This window comes from Cottoperca gobio, chromosome 5 (genome assembly GCF_900634415.1).
Source record: "Cottoperca gobio chromosome 5, fCotGob3.1, whole genome shotgun sequence".
In the NCBI taxonomy this organism is placed as follows: Eukaryota; Metazoa; Chordata; class Actinopteri; order Perciformes; family Bovichtidae; genus Cottoperca; species Cottoperca gobio.
The window spans coordinates 21,356,256-21,374,322 of NC_041359.1; the positions used below are offsets into that span (position 1 = coordinate 21,356,256).

The 18,067-nt window shown below is 41.2% G+C and overlaps 1 protein-coding gene across 4 annotated transcripts in view; it reads left to right on the forward strand.

The window, feature by feature from the left end:
- Nucleotides 1-18,067, forward strand: part of tox2 (TOX high mobility group box family member 2) — an 88,404-nt gene that overhangs the window by 40,706 nt on the left and 29,631 nt on the right. For all 4 annotated transcript variants that reach the window (XM_029431975.1, XM_029431977.1, XM_029431978.1 and 1 more), the window contains one exon: nucleotides 3,437-3,496. In XM_029431975.1, coding sequence (XP_029287835.1) covers nucleotides 3,437-3,496 — 60 coding nt within the window. The remainder of the gene's footprint in view (nucleotides 1-3,436; nucleotides 3,497-18,067) is intronic.

Consider the following 18,067-nt stretch of genomic DNA (forward strand, 5'->3'; position numbering starts at 1 on the left):
TCTCTCTCTCTCTCTCTCTCTCTCTCTCTCTCTCTCTCTCTCTCTCTCTCTCTCTCTCGTATTTGCATTTCTGCTCTGCAAACAGAAGTCTAGAGTCAAGAGCGTCAGTTGTACAGGCCGTACTTGTCCCTTTTCTTTCTCAAACTCAATCTCAAAATGTCATTCCTCGATCCCTCGCTCAACATGACTCCCCTCTCCTCCGTCTCACTGTAGCTTTCCACCTCTCTCTCACCTTCACACTCTCCCCCTACCTCCCCGCTTCACCCTCTATCCCTCTCTCTCTCTCTCTGTCTGTGTTTTCCTTTTCTCAATTGTTTTGCTGTAGATTTGACCGCCATGATTAATGACCTCAAAGCCTCAGGAAAGCAAACAGAGAGAGAGAGAGAGAGAGAGAGAGACGAGAAGCTCGCCCTTCTCTTACAAACCTCCCTTTTTCTAATATGTCAACTGTTTGTATGTTCACACTGTGACTTCTGGAAAATAAATCTACATAATATGAGTCAGATTTCATATGTACACATTTTTTATCTGATTTCTGCAGCTTTCCCCGACAATTTCTGTGAAGCCCCATGCATTATTAATTTAGTTTATTTGGCTCGTTAAATGTATACATTTTGTTATCATGCAGCTCTATACGCGTGCACTGCATGTATAGCTTTTGACATTATTTCAGAGCTTTTCTTATCCTCTATTTATTCAAAATGCTAAATGAACATCAGAGCAGGTACTACAGATGAAATAAACTTCTTGCTCAAGAGCAAATTAATAACGCACAAAGGTACTTTAGCTGTGTGGTGTGACTTTTATAGTCATTTCTTTTCTGTCAAATATACCATATATAATGTGGAACTACTACTACTGTAAATATACTACGACAATATGGTATAATTAAGCTGGTTAAAGAAACAGTTCATATCGTGAAATAAACCAAACAAATATAGAAAACATAGTAATTAAGAACAGAACAAAAGGTTTTGGGGCACAGGCAATTTGACAGCTTGACTTGGCTTGAAGCTAAAGCTAGCAGCCATTGATCTTAGCTTAGCATGAAGACTAGAAGCATAACCAGTCAACCCTTTTTGTGTATTTGCAATGGTTTTTTACTCTTTAGTCGGTGTCAGGCCGGTTGTTTCCGCCTGTTTCAAGTCGTAACTCTCAGTAATAACAGCAACACAGCCACAGACCTTCCTGTAGCAAGAGTACACTACGCTTAACTGACCAGTTGCTAACCACAAAGAGGCGGGAAATAATTATATTTACCTTTCCCCTCGATTTAGATATTGTTTGTTATTCTAACGACTCTGCCCTCAGTGACTCCTTCGCATTGAGAACCACCGCAGACTCGGGGTTTGCTCGTTGACATTCTGTATAATTGTTTTCAACTTACCCTGTTTTGCTCATCGACATCTGGTTTGCAGGTGTAAAAACAACCTATTCCAAGATACCGTCACTTCTCGCACCATGTGATTATCACAGTGTGTAAAATCATTTTCCAGGAGCAATAAAGAAAGTTCATTGCAGAACTCAATGATTATTCCTCCAGCAAACTAATAGTGCTATCATCATCTACAGAAATCATTGCACTGGAAGTAACAGCTTCATCAGCGTCTGAATGATAATGTTGAGATGGAATCGGGTCTTCAAATTGAATAATGTTGCAAGGAATTGTCTTTGTACTGTAGTTTGTTTGGTGCTCTGACTGAGTCATGTATAAAGATAGAAACAACAATGCAAGAAAACTCCACAGTAGATTAATCTGACATTTGAATGGAAGACATTCCAAAAGTACAGTACAGTACATTTAATTCCCTGGAACACATTGCTTATTACACAAGGTGAAACATTGCTATAAAAAAATATATTTTTGGTCCCTGCACACAGCTTGAGAAACACACCTACTAAGTTACTCTAGGCACATATCCATCCAGTTACTTGACCTTACAGTAGCAGCTGTAATTCATCTCCGCCAGTACTAGCTGTCTTGAGGTGTGTTTTGTTTCCGTTTAAATGGCTGGTGCCCAATAGTGTCAGACAGAGAAGCAGGGAAGGCCTCTGGGAGTGTGTGTGTGTGTGTGTGTGTGTGTGTGTGTGTGTGTGTGTGTGTGTGTGTGTGTGTGTGCATGTTTATATGCCTGTGTGTTTCAAGCTGCGGCCTCTGGCTGTGACCCCAGTGTTAATCACACTACAGCCAGAACAACCACAGGCTCTATCGCCACTACTGCTCCTACAACCCTCCTCCTCCTCCTCAACTCTATTTCTCTCTCATTCATGCTCTCTGTCCTTACTCTCTGTTGTTATATATATATCTCTCTCTCTCGACCCCCCCTTCCCTACAGTACCTTTCCTACGTACTCCCACTTATACATGATCTCTACCCACTCCTTCGCCATTAGCTCAGGGGTACACCCTCATCTTTCTCATCCCCATAACCTCAAACCGTCACCTTTCCTCCAGCCTAAGCCTCCCCTTTAGGCTTCTTGAGCGCTGTGTTTCTGAGTTCTGGATTAGCCGGGTTGACACGTCCTTGTTTCTGTGTTCAAAGCGCTAAAGGCTCTTCTCACCCTCTTGTGTTTGGGTAGTCTCGGTCACCAGCTGGGCGGCTGGTTGGCAGGGTTGCTAAAAGTGCCGATTAGGATGATTGGCTAAGTGGGAAACAGAATCTGTGTCGGAGATTTACGTATTTGTCAAGTCAGTATTTGTTTTATGGTCATAATAATAATCCCCAGCTCCATTCTTCAGATTTTGGAAAACCCGCACTGAGGCACAAATGACGTCTGATCAGAGCGAGGAGCAACAACCTCCTACAGCTTTCCAGAAAATGTCAATTCAATAGAAATCTTCTTGAACACTTTTCTTTGAGACTGCCCAAAAGTAAACACGGAAAGTAGGTCTCTGGAAATCCCTACAGCTCTTGTAACGAACTGCGCGGCACAGCAAATCAATTTCTGGGTCAACTCCTGGCTGAGTTACCTGTCATATGTCGTTTGATTATGTTAATGTTGCCTTTGATTTGATTTGACTGGCCAACTTGCATTCTGACTAACTACATGGCTGTTGGTACAAAGTCGTGCGCTTTCAATGTTGTCATTATCACTTTGTTGTGCCTTTGTCGCCCCGTGACACCCAAGGAATCACTGCACAGTTAGGTGTGTGCACACTTACACACAGAATCTCAGGCTGTCGGCAAGCTGAGACAAAGAGTGTGAGTTACAGAAGCTTTGACAGGGCCTAATTATACGTGTCTCTAATGAACTGTAATTACTGGCATCCACCAGAGCATCGAGGTCTTTAAGCCGAGGACTCGCAGTCATTAGGCTGCTGTGTTACACGGTTTCTGTGTCTCCACTGACTGACTGAAAATCTCTGCTTTCTGTCCCTGTTGTGATGTGTCGGCCTTTGCATAACTCTTTTCTCATGTCTCTCTCTCTCTCTCCAGTTTGATGGTGACAACATGTACATGAATGAAAACAACCATGAGTTCCTCCCGCCAAACCAGGTGAGTTAAAATTGCCTCTAATGGAATACCTGCTCTTTTCACCTTTTCCTCTTATTTCATCTGTTCCCATGATTGTTGCCTGAGTTGCTGCAGGAGCCATTTTCATTCCACCGTTGTTCAAGCTTGTTAGGACGGACGACAAATTGTTATCACTGAAACAACCACAGAGTTATTTGACATCAGCTGAAAGCAAAGGGACTGGAATCTCTCAAAACATATTCCAATTAGTTCCCCCATGTTTTATGCTGACAGATATTCAATGCTTTCTATGGGTGAAATATTCCCTCAGGATAATAATAATAATATAAAATAATTATGTGTTATTCGTCCCAGTGTGAAATAAATGGAAATACATTTCTTCTAGTCCCTGAACCTGGAGTCTAAATACAGGCAAATGACTTCCAAAGGTTCCTGTTTTTATTGTTTATTGTTCATTTGGATAACCATTAGTTGTTACCTTGGCAACAGCTACTCCTCCTGGGTTCCATTTTAAAATGTCAAGAACTCAACACATTTATTTTGTTACTCACGCTACATACAGTAAACACTGTAAACATGTAAACATTCAAACACACAGAACAATTAATAGTAAGATATTTAAATAATAATACATCTCAATTTATTAACACATCCTCAAAACGGTTTTTTTGTATTGATTCTGAAGTACACAGATGCTATAGTTGTTTTAAGATGTGACATAAAGTGTAAAAGTTGTGATGGTTTGTCTAGAAAAATAGAATATGTGTTGCATTTTATACGCTGCAGCTGGAGTCTATCTCAGCATGCATTGGGCAAAAGCAATTAAACAGGGTTACTAGTCCATCACAGTCTACATCGGACTGTCGTAACCACATTAAGTGAGTACATTCGGAGGAAACCAGCAAAAAAAAAATCTAAATTCCAAACAGAAAGCCCCGGGACCGTCTTACAGTGTCAACCATTAACCTAACTCCGCAATCCTAAAATTCAAATTCACTTCATTCCAATTATGCAATCATCCTCTGTGCACACAATTTTCACTTTGGTAAAAGCCAAGCTGAAAACTCTGCTTCACTCTGAGAGAGTTTTGGCCTCATTGCAAAGGATTTATTAAGTTAGAATAGAGGGGGAGTCGGCGCTCTTCTACAGTACATGGCAACCATGCCAGATACACTGTAGCACAGCTGGTCGGGAACAACTGGGAGACCATATGGTTGTGTTTGGACAGGGGGATTTGTGGAGTTTGGGAATAAGCCCATCTGACATACGCAGGGGAGCAGGGAATTTGTCCCTGTCAATTGCAATTATTAGAACCTACCCGTAGGCTACAGTAGTTGTGTGTTTCTGTTACATTTGCTGCTTTGCTTAATTTCTTAATGCTCCGGTTTGTTAAAGAGTGGCTCAAGGCCCAGAATGAGAGACAGAGCTGCTTATGCTGCTGCTTGTACATGATTCCCTAAGTTTATTTAGATAACTCTGACAAACAAATATGTCTGTAACAAAATGATCCTTTCAGTAGGATAGTGCTGTTATCTGTCACATTTCTCATGCTGGTACTTGGCTGTCTGAAAAATCTTAAGAACCACTGCTTTTATCGCCCATTTTGTTTCAGTTTGTTTTGTTCATGTACTTTTACTGCAGTGCTGATTGACTGATTACAAGTTGTGCTGATGTGCACAATGTTTTTTTTTTGCTGAATTACTGAGGGACAGATAAAACATCGCAAATGTGGCATGGAAGATAGACAGAGAGAGAACGGCAGAGAAAGGTGGGGATCAAGGAAGCAAGAGAGAAAGAGACAGAGAGAGGAAATAGCGTGAAACGCGGTGATGGGATGAGAGACGATTTTGCTGTGCTCTGTGTTATACTTTGTTTACTCAAAGATCCCCTCATATTTGACATGTGCCTTGCTCTATTCTCCGCTTCACCAAGTTTAGCCTCTCCTTCCTTCTGACAGCTTGAATCAGGGAGGGCCTTAGGGGTGGACACACACTCTGACAACAAAACAGAAATGAAAGAAATAGGAAAAGAAATCACTGATCTGCACCTCCTTAGCTGTGTCCTAATTCTACACTACTTACCAACTGTAAGCAGATTTAAAATATGTACTGTGTTCACACAGGAAAAGTCACAAAATATATTTAGAAAAGTCAGTATGCAGAGTAAAGATGCTTCTTCCTCATTATTTACTGTATTAGCAGCTAGAACACCATTTCCTGTTTAAAATACAATTTTAAACAGGAAATTGCTCAATACTTGTGCCGCCAGATGTCAATCAAATTGCGACTTTAGAATTCAACTGCCAATTAAACTTAACAAAGAGGCAGCAATATATATTTTTTTATGTTTCTTGAGCTGCACCACCCACTATTAGTTTGACATTTTATCCAGCTGTGAGCAGCTTCTCAAATTTCTTTGTGCATTGCATTGTGGGAGAATACTGTGCATCAACAGCGCACATATAAAGACTTATTTTGTTAACAATCTAAATTATTGTGTCACTTTTCCAGTGTGAATATGCTACATACTACATATTTGATTGATGTCTATAGGCGTATGTGTTGCATAATTTACATTAATTAAAATTGGTAAAGTGCATTGATTTATTTTATGCTAAGTGTGAAAAGGTATAGAGTATTATGCAATTAGTGTATAGTTCATATGCTAGTATGCATAGTTTCATTGTGTTTGACTATAAACATGTTTATGCTTGTGTTGTTTGTGCGGAGATACAAATGAATATGGTGAAAGTAACAGAGAGATAAGACAGCTGCAGGGCAATCTTTTTATTAACTAGTTTTATTCCTGAAGAAACGTGTTGTACAGCATATACTGTACAGTAGCTGTATTATTCTCAATATATTCCATTTTGAATAAAAACAAATCATATTGCCTAAAGCTCGTTTTTCTCTGCTTGCTGCTTTATAATCTCACTTTACTTCTCTATCTTTCTTTCTCCCATTCTCACTAACTCCCCCTCTTCTGCTCGTTTTCTCACTCTGTTTCTCTTTTTTTTCTCTTACCCCCCGTTGCATTTAAATGCATTTGGGTCAGCGGTTCCGCCTCCAAACTGTGAAAGTGTGTCTCTCAGTGCTCTACTGTCTCTCACTTCAGTATCTGCATGTAATCGCTCTATTTAATCTGGCTCACCTATATAGATAGATACTTATTTTTTTTACATAAGGTACATTCATATAGGACAGAAGCATGGCCCCTGTTGAGTAACTCTGGCCAACTGCATCGTACAGTGAGATGGGTATGTTCTCGTGATGAGTCACAAGGAAACGGGGTCAGTGCCATTGTCATATCGATGTTCCCATGAGCATTGTAGTCTGACCCTGCTTAGTTCTCTGTAGTGTTTCTTCTAGTCTCTCTCTACCCCCCCAGCGGAGTGACAAAGTGTTACTGATTCAATGACAAGGTCACGGACCCTGGTCTTGGCATCAACAAGCTCTTTGTCTGCCCCTGTGGCCACTGACCATTGTCGAGGCAACAATGTAGAAAGAGTAACCACGTCGAGAAGCTCCGGCTTGTTCCAGTGTCTTTTTTAGAGGTTTGATCTAACCCTCGAGCACAAAAAGAGACACTGACACCAAATCTCCACAGTGGAAAGCGGAAGACTAGCGAGTAAAGAGAGCCTTTTTTTCTTTTATTATTATACAGGTCTTAGTAGACCTTCACCTGAAGTGGTATTTCTCTTTCTAATACCAAACAGAACAGTACGGAGCGATGCGATGCGATCAAAGATAATGCACGCATTGTGGAGATGCCTTCTCATAGCTCCGCAGCAAAGTGAGAGAAACAGTATACTTCATCAGCACTTTACCTTGACAATGCTTTGCTTTGATGTCTTTCTCCCTGACTTATGAATTCATTTAGCAGAACTGCTGTTTGAGAGAAATATGTCACAGAAGAAAAAGAACACGAGTAGGAAATGGAAGTAGGGGAGGGGGTGGGGGTGGGTTGCAGGGGGGAGAAAGAGAGATGGAGAAACTGCACAGGGGAATAATTCGGCTAATGGAGTGACTGTTTGGATATTCAGCAGAAGTAGGAACAGAGATTATGATCTTGCAATTAGCGTAACAAGGTTTTATTGATTGGCTGCCGCTGTAGCGTCTTTGCTGCCAAGACGCTGCATGTGGTTTTAACATGCACAGTGTGTGTGTGTGTTGCCCAGCCAGTCACACTAGTCCTACTACTTCTAGAGCAGAATCTAGCTCCGTGTTACCGTCGAGCTGTGGCCATTTCCTGAGCATCAAAGCTGAAATATTATGGATTGCAGAGTTGAAAGGGTCTGTTTGAATGCCTGATGATAAAGTGGACCGCATTTGCATTTTTCCACTCACTTTTAAGTTAATGCATTTCCCTCTTTCCTCTTTGAGTAAAAGGCAGGTATGAAAAGGCGGCTTCTGGTAACGAGTGATTTGAAAGTTTGTCTGCCTGTTTTACATGTTGAGAGTTCAAATTATGTTTTAACGTTAAGTTTGATGCTATTTTTCGTCTCAGTTATTTTATTGTAAGTCATTGCTGGCAGGGACTGTACCGGCCCCTTGGGTGTTGTAATTGTAATTAGGGAGCTGTTTGAGTGCCAACAGCAGATCTGTGAGACACGGAGAAGCAGAGACAGATTGGAGACCGATGGAAAGAGTTTATTTATATGGCAGCAAACAGATGTGATTATGATTAGTTTAGAAACACTGACATACGGAACTTACAATGAGGCATTCTTGTTATTTTTGTTATTATGAAATGTTTTCAGCGAGAGGTTTAATGGTGTAAGAGCTCTTGTTAACAGATACAATGTCTGTCACACAGTTTTAGTGACTAAACTTGTCGAAACTCCAGTCTGATGAATATGATTAAGTCCTCCTCCACAGCTCCCCCGCGTCTCTCATCTACCCGCCATATGTTTCTGATGAACCATTGTAGAACATGATCCCATAGTCTTTTATGTCCAACCATTGACAAATCTATCACCTCGTCCCTCTATGCTCTGAATCAAAGGCCCATTCCACCTTTCCAGTTTAGATGAGTAATTCTCTTGTTTGGCAGCAGCCCAAAGCCCAGCCAGCCCGTCTGGAACCTCGGCGGAGCCTGATTGGTCAGGTTCAGTCGTGTGTGACTGACAGGAAGCCTGCTGATTGGGGGAGACGGTATCTTCGGATCGTTGCACTGATTAAAGCCTCGCGGCGGCGTTTTGTAAACTCCCGCCGTTCGGGGTCCCCGCACCAGCGCCCTGGCCCTGCTGGTCTGAATTACAGCTCGGCCACATTAGTCTGATTTACAGCTTCCTCCCGCTGTTTAGATTGGAGCTGGGGACCAGAGTGGCAGGCTCCTCCTCCCGTACTCTTCCACCTGCCCCTTTTTTTCAATTGATTCTCCAACTTTGTGCCTCACCACTCTTCACCCCAATCTTCCCAATCCCTCGTCTGTTCTTCTGTTTATGCCACCTCACCTGATTATCTCATTTATATGTCCCCCTGGCTTCATACTTCTCACCAGTTCTTCTGCTCATCTCACCTTTCCCCTCTCTCCCTTACTCCCCCTGTTTTGTCTCCCCCTCTGTCTTTGTTTATTCCTTCCACCTCTCTACAACTAATCTCCCCACTCTTCCCCTTACCCTCCTTTTCTTCAAAGTATCCCCCAAACCTCTGACAACATCCCTTTACCTTTCCCACCCAGCCTCTCTCCCACCTGCCCCCCCACCTCTCCCTCTCTCTCTCTCACTCTCACTCTCATTCCCTCACTACATCTTTTGTGAAAATGAAAACAAAGAGCAGCCTGCCAAAATATTTCTATAGCTGTTCGCTGACGAAGCAGGGAACGGAGACAATGCAGAAAGATGTGCAGGCATATTTGTCGCGGCAGCAGAAAGATGGAAAGCTCTCTCCCCATGTCATTTGGAAACCCTCTTCACTCACTCTCCTCACTCACTCTTTTCCCCGTTTAAAAGCAGTCTGTTAAAAATTCTTGTATGACATGGCACCACATATAAATGCACAGCTGTATATTTGTGTAAAGCCCTCACTCTGCCAAGCTGTCCATCCCCCTGTTGCCCAAGGTGATCAGATGAAACTAATCGCAACCTTAATGTGTTTGTGTAGGCCTTGCACTGTTGGATGGAATGATGAGAGGCCAAACACTCACTCTTGAGCTAGATCACATGCCAGAGTATTATAAATGACATGACATGGTCAGTGTCAGTTTAGCCTTTTCACAACCACATTTTTCAATCTCTTTAAAAAAACAAACTGTTTTTTTCTTCGTTGCTGCAAAATAAAAATAAAAAAGCTATTGGTTAGTAGAGAGAACATTTTCCACTGAACCAAGATTCATTAGCAAAAATACTTGGTTAATTATTGATGCAGTAGGCTATCTTCAAGGTATGAAAAAAGCCCTAAAGCTGACATCGATCCATGTTTGCTTATTTCCTCTGCTGAGAGAAAGTTTAAATGAGATAATAAAATGTTTCTCATTAAACTGCTTAAGCAGCACACAGCAAATATATTGGTTAAAAGCCTGAGGCATACAGCTTTTATAATTTTTAATTACATTTATATATTTGTGTAGTTGGTCTAGTAGTGCAACACAGGTGGAGTTAACCCGCAAATGTTAATGGTCACAGGGAATTGCTTGAAGATTAATTCAGTGCACATTTCTGTGCCTGAATTGTCCTGATACAGTTAACACCACCTAGCTGCTGGTTGTAGTTGAACTAACAAGAGTAAAAGTTAGCCATGTTAGCAGCTCTTTGAGGCTGCTAAACATTGTGCTAACAACTGTTTGAAGCTGCTAATATCCTGCTAGCAGCTCTTTGAAGCTGCTAACATTGTGCTAACAATTGTTTAAAGCTGCTAATACCCTGCTAGCAGCTCTTTGAAGCTGCTAACATTGTGCTAACAATTGTTTGAAGCTGCTAACATCCTGCTAACAGCTTTTTGAATTAGCTAACATCGTGCTAACAACTGTTTAAAGCTGCGGACATCATGCTAACATGCAGATGTTTACCAGGTCGTCTATAATGTTTAGCATATTCACCATCGTTAATTAGCGTGCTAGCATTTGCTAATTAGAACTACGCACAACATACAAACGAGAGTGATGGAATGTAAAGGCTTTTGGTCATTTGAAGTACTGGATAATTTACAATCCCAACTAAAGGATCCCCAATGTTATTACAATTCATCCTTAGGGAGAAATGAAAGTCTGAACCAAATTTCATGGCAATCCATCCAATAGTTATTATATTCCAGCCTGACCAAAGAGGGCGATCAACCGACCAACATTGCCATCCCCAGAGGAACACCGCTAGTGTGGCTAAAGACTACACAAATACGGCCTCTTAATCTGTTTCTGTTTGGGTTTAACTCTGAAATCTTAGTCATGGATAGGCTATGCTGCAATGCTGGAGGTTCTTTTGTGGACACTTTTGTGAAGCATTAAGTGTGAATTGCAGTGCCGAGCTCTAGTGCGAGACAGGGAGGTTCATTGACACTGGAGAGCTGTCTCCTCCACTCCCCTCCACTCCCCACCAGCCTCTTATTAACAATGGCACCAAGAGTACGCAGGTCCAGATGTTAGTCTCCTGCTCTCACCAGCTGTGCCAGCCTCCGATACACAGCCTCATTGACTCTGAACCAGGGAGGGGAGACACTTAAGAACACACTAACACCACACACACACAGAGCAGGCAGTCTCTGACAGTAAGTTTTTGTTTTCAGAAATATCCTGGATACCTAGAAAATGTTCCCAAAAACATTCAAGAGCTATTACACTCCGTTTTGTGCAAGAAGAACTGCACGCAGACTCACATTTGTCAAACAGATTAAATGACACACACACACGGACACACACACACACACGCACTCCCACAAGCCACATGCACTTTACACCCCCCTTCTCCTGGTGTATGGCAGAGTTATTTGTGGGTGACAGGATCCTAACAATTCTCAGAATAATGCACGTTTGTTTGGATGACTGCGCCATCAGCGCTCCCTTTGTTATTTCAACATTGTTAGAGTCAGTCGGTACTGATCCACCAGCCCTTTATTGTGCTGTTTTTTGTCCATTTACTTGCTCTTATAACAATAATTAGTTTTGTCATTCAGACACAGTAGCACCATTGTCCACATGCTAATAATGATTTTGACAGTGAGCGTAGAAAAGTAGATAACTGAAGAGTCATTCAAAATTAAAAAACTGTTGACTGGCTGCTGTTATTTGGCCTTTTCGAGTCTCTGGGCGGCTTCTGTGTACTCATAAATCGGCAGTAGCAGTGGCTGTTGTCAAGCCCCACAGAACAGACAGTGGTGTGCCAATGAGCAAAGTTAAAAAGGCTTCCCTCTCCAGGAGACATGGCTGCTCCGAACAGGAAGAGACAGAGGACTCTAGAAATAACACTGTATGTCTGCCAATGTAACATTGTAATCCTAGATTCACCCTGTCAGGCAATAAGTTTGATTATGGTCCTCATTTGAAATGTTGGATTCATATCTTCCCCCTCCTCCCTTTCGTTTCTGCTCATTCCTCTCCGTTTTCTACTCCATCCACCCTCTTCTCCCGTCACCCACAGCAGTATCAACATCGGCATCACAAACACTCTAGATGACTATTGGGAAATCTGAGCAATCGTGTGCACCCATGGTTTGTTTTCTGACCGAATCAGTGGAGATCACAGTTGAGGTTTCACTGACACCGTGCAGCATCTACATATCATTACTACCGCAAGGCCCTGAACTCTTCCTGTGCACACGATGCAAACCAGCAGAGGAAGATATTAATACAGGTTTATTTATCAAAAAAGCCTGTTGTTATTCCACTTCAGAATAATAACTTCAGAATAAAACATTTCTTGCCAGCATTACATATCTATTCTATTCTATAGTCATTGGGGAGCTATTTAAATGTTGTTTGTGTTCCAGTTGAATGTTCAGCAATAATGATGTGGTAGTTGTTGCTGACAGCACTTCTCAATTCATATCATGTTATTAGACAGTGAGGAGGAAACAGAGACAGAGAAAAACAAGAGAGAAGAGGGTCAGTGACACATTTCCAGTGAATCAAATTGATAAGGAAAGAAAAAAGGAAGGGAAAAGCAACATATGAGGCGCAGAAGGCAGCTAATGTCTGGGCACTCACATCAGTTTGCAGAGTAAAAAGAAAGTGTGCAAGAGACAGAGAGAAAGAGAGGTACAATAAAGGTTGTGTTTATTATTTGATAAAGCCTCCCTTATAACCTCAGCATGTTGTGCGATAGCTCTGGCTCTCCTTCAACTCTGCGGTGTGCCACTTCAAATTAGTCGCTTGTGGAGAGGGCCTGCCCCGTCTTTGCAAAATGCATTAGTACGCCACTCCGAGCTTCATACAGCCTAGGGTTAAACACAAATTATATCATTTCTGTCATCCAATCAAATCACACTGACCCCTTGACCTGCCAGATGAGTCAAATGCATAATGAAATATGACATGGCACAAAAGCTCTGATTCTAATCTGCTCTGACACGCGATCAGATGAGGATGACCTTCTGACCTTGACTGACTGTGAGACGAGCACTGGGAACCGGATACACGAGGGAGAAGAAGTAAAGGAAACATAAAAGAAAAGAAGGGAATATATAAGCAATTAGAAAGGCTGGTTTTAGTCAATGTTGGTTAGTTAATAATCAACTCAGTATCTGGGGTGAATGGGGCCATCTGCATCTTTGAACTTTGGACAGTTGTTATTCTCTTTAATTATTCTCACTATTCCCTCCATATTTTTCCTCCCATAATGATAAATAAGAAGCATTTTGTCACAGAGCAGCATTTCTTCTCACTTAGCTGTAGCCAGGGCTGAAGAGATAGTAGCTGGATTTTATTTCCTAGAAAGAGCGTGACTTTGACATTATTTTGTCCCCGTCTGACCCCTCGCTGCCTCCTAATCTCTCTCTCTCTCTCTCTCTCTCCCTTACACTTTCTTCTCTTCCCACCCTCCCGTCCCATTCATTCACCAAACAGGAACCACAGAGGTTTAGCATCCCCATCCCCACAGCCCTTTTTATGGTTTCCAAACAGCAACATAGTGACAGATAAATAATGCAGCCTGGCTGTTTTAGAGAGAGATGTGATGACAGGGGGATGGGTGATGGGTGGGGGTTGATTGGGGTTCGTGGGGATGTGGAGCAGGGACCAGAACAGTTTTGGCTCTGTGAGGGACAGGCTGGGGTTGGGCCGGCCGAGAGAGGAGGAGGAAAGTGGAGGTGTAGGGTGGCTGTAACTGGATCTTTGGCCCTCTCCCCCTCCCACTCTTTGGGCTCTGCTAGAGAAGGCTTTGTGGTGTGTTGATACCCCCTGACATGATATTGTAGCAGAAGAACAGCTATGGCTTTAATTAAGCCTGAGTTGACTGAGAGAGATGGAGGGATAAAGAGAGAGAGGAAGAGGAAAGGGAAAAAGAGAAGGAGGAGTATCAAAAACAAACAGCCCAATAAACAGAAATAGCAGATCAGGTCATGGCGTTCAGATTAAGCGTCTCAAAGTAAGTGATCTTTGTAGTCTGACAACAGCTATTTGCCTCTGCTGTGTTACATTAAAACAAAAGCTCTGTGTACAACAGTAAACAGGATCATTCATAAATATGCAGTATAATCTTCCTCTGGGAGAGCGATGGCAGAGCGAATGGAAATAGATGATGCTTTCAAATTCTTCCCAAAGATAAATTCTCCGTTTTCCTTGCAAACCGGACTGCGTGGAAAGGAGAGATAACGGGGCCTGACTTTGTCTCTGTGTGCAGAGTGCCGCACGGCGGATACGCGAAGGTGTTGGAACGAAGAGTGTCGGTGGTGATGGAAGTGGTAGTGTGTGGGGGATTTTAAGCATAAATCACCACTGTGACAAAGCTCTCCAATAGGCAGATAAGTGCACATTAGTGGTGAGGCAGATCTGTCATCCTCTGTCTCAGAGCTGTCGGTCCCGCCCTCTCTCCTCGAAACAAACGCTGACTTGAGAGTACGCCAAACTCTGCGACTGTGTGGCATACGAGCAACTGGCCTGCACATGCACTTATGTTCTTATTGTGTGATTTGATTTGTAGCTTAATTATTTCTAAGAGGAAATGTTCACACTGTGTGGGCCACATGTTTGTATTATGACGTTCCTTTTTAGGTCATATAAAAAGAAACTGGCAAATATTAGACTAGGGTTGCAACTAATGATTATTTATTATAAAAGATTGATCTGCTGCTGATGACGTTCTCAATTAATTGATTTAATGTGTGGAATGTCAAAAAGTAGTGAAAACAATACTCAGAGCCCGATGTGACGTATTAAAATGTCTTAATCTTAATAATATTCTGTTTACAAAGATATAAAATACAGAAAAGAAGAAAACATCTTCACATATGTGAAGCAGTGAATCAGAGCCTGTTTGGTGTTTCATTTGTAAAAGGGCTTAAATGATTAATCAAAATACTAGCATATACAACATTTTGCCAAGATCGTGTAATGCTTTTAAAGGCACGTAGTTCTTTTATTGTATATTTAAATTATACATGACAGTGAATCATTTTACAGAATTAATATACAATTTAATATTAACTGGGTTACGTTCTAAATCCAAATTCCTACAGGCATTACAACAATAATCTAAGAAGAAGAAGAATGTACAGATAATGAGCCATTAGCCACAGTCAATATCATCTCCAGAAGGCCTTGAATACTCAGGCAGTGTTACAGAGATCTGTGCCAAATAAAAGACAAGCTGGAAAGCTCCCCAATCAATGTTATTTTCTCTCTCAGTCCCAGACCAACTGTCTGTTCATCTGTTTCTCTCAAATGAAAGGTGTGCTGGTATGTAACACTTACAGTCGAGAGATCTGGCTCTTAATTAAAATGTTACAGATTGTGTTTCGCTCACTGTGCACACTGAGCATACTGTGTATTGGAAATAACGCTCCCCACAGTGCGTGGTATTGATCAGAGGAGGAAAAAAATAAAGGATGTTTCACTGAGAAAATAGAATTTGTGTATTGCACCTTTTGGTAGGAATTTGGCCCTGGCTATTGAAAGTAAACCGATGATGAGTACCTCATAGGGGGGGAAAAGGAGGAGGCTTTTGTTTGAAAAGCCAATTCCATACTAGGACACATGCTGGTCTGTACGATCCATCAAATGCATTGCCTTTGTTTGGATTTTACTTTTAAAGGAGAAAAGAGTATACATTAACCAGAGTGTACACGTGGTTCTGTACATGCAAGCTTATTCTGAATAGAGGCATATGAATAATTTATCTTGCCAGAATCCAACTGGGAACGTCCTTGGTATTTACATTTTATCATCAAGGGCACTGGATGAGCCCTCACAGCAATCTAACACATGACACATCTTCAGTCCGCATCCTTTTGCCAAATCACAAGCAACGGATCGGAACCTGGAAAATGTTTCTGTAGCGCGGATATATATTTATATACACTGAGAAAACAAAAGGTTGATGAACATGCTAGATGATGACTAAGCGCGGCGGCCTTTAGATTACACAGTAGTCACCCGTAATCGTAGAGAAGCACGGTGAAAGAAGGCGGCGATGCAAAGGATCCGAGGGACACGCACAGGGACTCACTTTACACAATGGCTCCAATGTTTACAACAGACAATTTAGTTTCCTTCCAACAATTATGAGGGAAATTGAATCTCAGGAAATGTTCGTTTTCTTGTCCATTAGACCAAACAATAACACTATCCCCAAAGGTTTACAAAAACATCTGTCTTCTAAGGACAGTCCAGAAAATTAATATCAACCGGCTTGCAGGCTATGTCAGGACAAAGTGAATCAAATTGAGGCAATCGTTTTCATTTGGTGTAACGTGTAGGAAGATGAAAGTGCGATTAAAATGCTGAGTCTGTGTCTACATTCTTGCTTCACAATAAAACATGCTAACGCCCTTTTTTGTGGTCAAATTTGAGTGTTTTAGTCTTTTAGGTTTTGTAACTTAATGAAATTCCTCGCATCTGGCTTTGTGCTTACTGCCATAGATTGGCATTCATGAAAGCTATTGCTGTAACAAAAAAAAAAGAACATTGTTGGTTACTATGTACTTACTGTAAAGGTTCAATCTGTGGAGGAAAAAAGACTTGCCCCACTACCAAATCTACAAAAAACACAAGAATTTACAGCTGCTATCTCTTCACAATTAACACACCAACATTACACGACAGCCAATATTTGTCTGATGCTGATTAAGGTTCGTTTCCAGTTAAAAATACCTATTTTATTTATTATTCCAAGCAGCTGAAAAAGCTAATTTATCATTTGTATGTCAACCTTTTCAGTTATATATCTTGACAACATTACATAATGATCATTTATACTCACCTTTATAGTAACACAGGGTTGAGAGAAACAAGAAAGAAATGAGCCCCGTATCCTCTCTCCATTCTTCCATCTCCCCCGTGCCCCTTATTTTCCAAAAGTATCTGTTTGAGAGATAAATGACCACTCTGCTGCCGAGGATGACAGCCTACACAAAGATGATATTGAATTTATTTCAGAAATGTTGCAGAACTGACTGTTTGATGTATACTGCTAGACATGAATCATAAAAATTCTATTAAAAAACCCTTGAATGGCTGACACCAGAATATTATTTGTGATGATTAATTTGACTCAGTCATTACAATGGGAGTCAAGTTGGATCGTCTCACACAAAATTGCTTTTCATTCCCCGTTGAATTTCCCTGCTATTTTTCTTTTCTTCTTGCTCTGAGCAGAACTCTGATCTGATTGGACTTACTGTGTTAGCGCGACAGCACACAAATACAGAGGCTGTTGGTCTTCTTTATTACTGATCGCTGAGCATTGAGATTTCTTTCCGAAATGACACGTTCAACATTTAAAACAAAATTACACCTGATCCAACACAATGACAGATCAGATCTTAAACAGTTTACAAAGCTATTTGTAGAATGTCAGGAAACTGAATGAATTGGTAAACAAGTTGCTAATATATGAATGATTCCTAAGGCTATTTTGGCACCACTTATACATGTTGTAAACGTGACTTTACACAGAAGAGTCATCTCTAGACCATAGCAGTGGATGTATCGACCAATATAGTTAATACATTTTGCATTTATTTGGGATCTTCTACTGACTCAGGTACTCAGGTCAGCTATATGAACTGTAATGTAATATTGTTTTATCCTTGAGTCCTCATTAAGAAATTGAGAATCACTTTTAGCACGGCTGGAACAGGTGTTCATGTTTTCGTTTGTTGTTTTTCAGTTAACGTCAGTTTCAACTATAACGGGTAACCGGCAATGTAGCACAAAGTAGAGTACTATTACTATGGTTACCTGCCGTTTAAACTAAGCAATAGTTAACAGCAAGGTGTCTAGATGTACACAAATTAATGTGGGGAACAAAAAACATTTTCTTCCCTACATCCATGTTTCAAGTGACAGTTAGCTTAACTGTTAGCAAGTAGCAACGCTAACATGTGCTGTTGCTATAGATACTGCGACTTTACGCGGATCCAGAACAGATTAAAACAGTACTTTACTACAATATCCTCCATGTTCCACAGTCTTTAAAGTATTGTTACTAATTTAACAATATTA